Here is a 5,000-nt window from a genome sequence, read left to right as displayed (position 1 = left end):
GAATATATTAAGAATCTTAGGTTAGAAACAAAAAAATAATTTTAAATGTCTTGAATTCAAAAATGAAAAAAAAAAAATAATAAATAAATCAAATCGTATTTTATTATCTAATTAAGAGTAAGATATTTATTGTTGATCAATATAGAATTGATAAAAAAATCCAAATTCGCTAATATATATCATCACTAGATTCTCGTAATTGTTAGATTAATCGTTATGTTCTATATCTATAGTATTCAACATTTATTTGAAATTCGATTCTCTATTTTATTCTTTATGAATAGCTAAGAATAAAAGGTTAATAGATAAGATCCTAGGATCCCTACGCATGTACAATTTCTCTTATTTAAGCCCGCTTAGCTCAGAGGTTAGAGCATCGCATTTGTAATGCGATGGTCATCGGTTCGATTCCGATAGCCGGCTTTTCTCTATTTGTTTGATTTTTTACATGATTGATAATGTCTTTTTGAAAGAAAAGAACATTGAAAAGGCTTCTTCCAAGGATCATCGATCCAGTATGTTGTAGGAGCTTCCAATTATGAATAAAAGTGGGAGGAAGTTCGATTTCGGCAGAATAAATCAAGAAAAGGAACCCTCTTTTGATTTATATTTCTATATGCGTATACAATACAAAAAGGGGTCTGGAATTTGATACAAATCATCTTAGTATTCTTTGTAGTACAATACTTCAGCGGATTTTGCTTCATTTATCATGTAGCTCAGTTTTAATTTAGGTTTATGAAATTCAATAAAATAAGGAGTCTTTATGTCACGTTACCGAGGGCCTCGTTTCAAAAAAATACGCCGTCTGGGGGCTTTGCCGGGACTAACGAGTAAAAGGCCTAGAGCCGGAAGCGATTTTAGAAACCAATTGCGCTCCGTAAAAAAATCTCAATATCGAATTCGTTTAGAAGAAAAACAAAAATTGCGTTTTCATTATGGTCTTACAGAACGACAATTACTTAATATGTTCGTATCGCCAGAAAAGCCAAAGGGTCAACCGGTCTGGTTTTACTACAATTACTTGAAATGCGTTTGGATAACATTCTTTTTCGATTGGGTATGGCTTCAACTATTCCTCAAGCCCGCCAATTGGTTAACCATCGACATATTTTAGTTAATGGTCGTATAGTCGATATACCAAGTTATCGTTGCAAACCCCGAGATATTATTACAGTAAGGGATGACCCAAAATCTAGATCTCTGGTTCAAAATTATCTTGATTCATCCCACCATGAGGAATTGCCAAAGCATTTGACTCTTCGCGCATTCCAATATAAAGGATTAGTCAATCAAATAATAGATAGTCAATGGGTCGGTTTGAAAATAAATGAATTGCTTGTCGTAGAATATTATTCTCGTCAAACTTAAACCTAACTAAAATAACGGGCTCGTACAAATTTACCCTTTCACCTAACTTAAGGAAAGGGATACAAGGTAAGGAGTTTGATCCGTGGAGTTTTTTTTTATCCCATTCATGTATCATAGATCCGAGGGTAGATTTTTATCCCCTGCCTGCCCCTTCCCTTTCTTTCCCGTAGGAATTGAGAATCTAGCTCAAAAAAAGGTCTGACTGCTTCGGTATTCATTCTTTTTTGCTTGGATACATTCCGGTCAGTAACATTGATGAATTAGTTCAAGGTACGGAAAGAGAGGGATTCGAACCCCCGGTAAACAAAAGTCTACATAGCAGTTCCAATGCTACGCCTTGAACCACTCGGCCATCTCTCCTACACAATGATTATGACCGAGAACCCGCGTGAATAGCGAGTTGTTCAAATTCGATTGGTAGATGGGTACGGACAATCGAATCCGTTCTAACTAGAAAAATAGAAACCCTTTCAGCAAAGAAAAAATTCTTCCTTTGAGTCTGGGGAAAAGGATAACTTTTTTGTTTGTGAAAAACTGTTCAAAACAAAAAACAATAAGGCTATATATCTTGTTTGCAAAGATGGCGCTCCTTTTTTTTTTTTTTTCTGATATTTCTACCTGATTTAATCAATGAGTTGGAACGAATCAACGGATCGGTCTATTTTTTTTTTTTTATTTTTTTTAACACGTCTGCTTTTATGTTATTTTGTACTGTACAATTCCTTTGTTTGTGGGATCATTTTCTCACAAGAGGTAATGAAACGAATTATAGAATGGATTTTTACCTATGCCTAGATCGCGGATAAACGGAAATTTTATTGATAAGACCTTTTCGATTGTAGCCAATATATTATTACGAATAATTCCGACAACTGTAGGAGAAAAAGAGGCATTTACCTATTACAGAGATGGTGCGATTTGATTAGTTTTTTATTTACCCCTTTCGGTCTTAGAAGAAAGAAAGACAATTCGGGATAGAAAAAAAAAAAAAAAAGATTATTGAAAAAATCTACGCTTGTTGAAGGTGAAGTTTATAGATAAAACCATTCCTTCTGTCGTGTATCCCCGATTAATGCAGCCTCAGATGCTTCAATTGTCGATTCTAGTATTGAGCGAAAGGTTACACCTATGGGTTCTGTATTGCAAGTCAACCCTACTACACCAGTACCAATAGGCGGCATAGGGGAAGAGGCGCTACGTCTAGGAATCAGCAACACGAAAACTTTGTTATAAACTGCCCCCTTTCCTTAGCGGGATCGGGACTAAGAAGAATGGTTGGGATAACAAACATCCATCTCGTTCGTACTGTGGATACCCGTATAACCATCGAAGACTGTTGAAGTGATTAATTCCTGTAAATTAAGGGGCGTTGAGAACAAAGAAATTGTTGGAGTTTCCGGTTTTATCTAGTACCAACACGCGTGATATTAAGAAAAAAGCTTTTGCAGGAAGGTTGGCTAGAGATTTCTTGTAAAAACATTAGCCCCACTTAGTTCATAATGAGAATATTTCAATCTTTTTTGATTTCATGGATTATTCTCATAATGCACATAAAGGAGGAGCCGTATGAGATTTTCATCTCATGTACGGTTTTGAAACGGAGAATTCTTTGAATCGAATGACGACCGTAACGGATGTCAGCTCAATCTGAAGGCAATTATGCGGAAGCTTTACAGAATTATTATGAAGCTATGCGACTAGAAATTGATCCTTACGATCGAAGCTATATACTCTATAACATAGGCCTTATCCACACAAGTAACGGAGAACATACAAAAGCTTTAGAATATTATTTTCGGGCACTAGAACGAAATCCGTTCTTACCACAAGCTTTTAATAATATGGCTGTGATCTGTCATTACGTGCGACTATCTCTACTATAGAAAGAAAAAAGTAAAAGAAAAAAAAAAAAGGAGGGGGGGTAAAGAGCAAATACACTAATAAATACTCGAAAAAAAAAAATAGGCTTTCTACATATGCATCGTGCAAAAACGATTTTTATCAGCTGTAGCAAAGAAAGAAACTTCATAGAAGTCGAAATATGAAGAAATCGATATGCCTAGATAGTTTATTCTATGGATAAAGGATCTAATTGATAGAGGAAGCACCGTAAAGATCAATTCGCGAGGTTTTGGGCCGATGCCGATCCAATAAGAACTGCTTATTTATGTCATGATATGAGATAAAAGTAAGGAATCCACTTATGTAATAAAGTCGATCCCCTAAGGTATTGAGCAGCGGTGTAGCATCAGATCCCAAAGACAGTAAGCCTTTTCTTTCTTAGGAAGAAAGGGCTTTTTCAAAGATTCTATATCAATTTTTATATGAAACCGAGATAGATACCTTTCAGAAAATTCTAACTATAGTGGAAATGCTTCTATGTTATTCTTCTGACGGTGGGAGAAAAGATAAAATGAAAGCAAGCTGATTATTAATTTAATCAAAAGTCAAGTTTGAAACTCATGCTCATGGAATTAACCTCTTTTGGTTAACCCCCCAAAAAAAAGAATAAAGATAAAGATCGATCTATGAGAAATCTCATTCAATTCGATATACTAGATTCAAAAACCCGGGACACCAAAAGAATTGATTGCCGAGCCGTATGAGGCGGGAAACTCTCAAGTACGGTTCTAAGGAAAGGAATTGAACCACCTATTCCGACCGGGGGGAACAGGCCGTTCGACAGGGAGATTCTGAAATTGCGGAGGCTTGGTTCAATCAAGCTGCCGAGTATTGGAAACAAGCTATTGCGCTTACTCCTGGTAATTATATTCAAGCGCAGAATTGGTTGAAGATCACGGGACGTTTCGAATAAGAAACTCTCTGTTTATTTATTTAGAATTTTATTTCTTTAGAATTTCGATATCTATTTTCGTTTGGTATAATTAAAAATTAATTGTCTGTTAGCCCTATCAGTGGAATATAAAAGGGATCATTTATCTGGTAAGAAACAATCAAGGAATTTCATTATATCCTTTCTAAGATCGTTCTATTTCGTCTGGTATTTCATAAGGATAAACGATACAGGGATACGGTAGAAAATGTATTTTTCTCCTATTCTATTCAAATTAATAAAAGAGACCCCTCGCAGGAATGTCTCTTATCCTAGTAATTACTAATGACTGCTTGGAATAAAGTAATATGTTCTATATACGCCATTAAAGTAGCAGCTGCATTTCGGGACTTCTAATTGAGATATGAATACACTAAGGTTGTACAAAAAAAGGGTTTTTGACAAATTTTAAGCCCGTAAAGGGTTTTATAAGATTAAAAAAGATTCAAAAGGTCCGTTGAGCGCCTCCTGGATATGTCATAATAGATCCGAACACTTGCCCTGGATCGACTTCCAGACATAATTGCTCTAGTGAATAACTAAAGAAAATAAATAGATGGGAGATAGAAGTAGAAGAGAAAGAAACTAATTCTAAGCATCTCTCATAGGTTCACTAATCACTGGACTGACTGTTGGCGGGTTTCTTTGTATGTGTTGTCCGGAAAGAGGAGGACTCAATGATTATTCGTTCGCCGGAACCAGAAGTAAAAATTTTGGTAGATAGGGATCCCGTAAAAACTTCTTTCGAGGAATGGGCCAAACCGGGGCATTTCTCAAGAACCATAGCTAAGGGACC

At 35.8% G+C, this 5,000-nt stretch overlaps 3 protein-coding genes and 2 non-coding genes across 5 annotated transcripts in view; 4 read left to right on the top strand and 1 right to left on the bottom strand. All coding sequences in view use genetic code 11, as the record gives it.

Moving 5' to 3' along the window:
• Positions 1-350: 350 nt before the first annotated feature.
• trnT-UGU lies at positions 351-423 on the top strand. The gene has a single exon. It is a non-coding gene; the product is annotated as a tRNA-Thr (tRNA).
• Positions 424-766: 343 nt separating this feature from the next.
• On the top strand, positions 767-1,117 carry rps4 (ribosomal protein S4). Its single transcript has one exon. It carries the CDS (start codon positions 767-769, stop codon positions 1,115-1,117), a length of 351 nt encoding a protein of 116 aa, YP_740477.1.
• Positions 1,118-1,644: 527 nt separating this feature from the next.
• On the bottom strand, positions 1,645-1,731 carry trnS-GGA. The gene has a single exon. It is a non-coding gene; the product is annotated as a tRNA-Ser (tRNA).
• A 427-nt stretch (positions 1,732-2,158) lies between these two features.
• ycf3 (photosystem I assembly protein Ycf3) lies at positions 2,159-4,186 on the top strand. Its single transcript has 3 exons — positions 2,159-2,284; positions 3,006-3,233; positions 4,034-4,186. The coding sequence occupies exons 1-3, from the start codon at positions 2,159-2,161 to the stop codon at positions 4,184-4,186; spliced, it is 507 nt and encodes a 168-aa protein (YP_740476.1).
• A 695-nt stretch (positions 4,187-4,881) lies between these two features.
• psaA (photosystem I P700 chlorophyll a apoprotein A1) overlaps positions 4,882-5,000 on the top strand; it is a 2,253-nt gene continuing 2,134 nt past the window's right edge. Inside the window, exon 1 of the mRNA in view lies at positions 4,882-5,000. This exon is cut by the window's right edge and continues 2,134 nt beyond it. Within this exon, the coding sequence (YP_740475.1) occupies positions 4,882-5,000 (119 nt within the window).

This window comes from Citrus sinensis, chloroplast, assembly GCF_022201045.2.
Source record: "Citrus sinensis chloroplast, complete genome".
NCBI classification, from domain to species: Eukaryota; Viridiplantae; Streptophyta; class Magnoliopsida; order Sapindales; family Rutaceae; genus Citrus; species Citrus sinensis.
The sequence above is the reverse complement of the archived record's forward strand: the minus strand, read 5'-3'. Positions and strand labels throughout refer to the sequence as shown.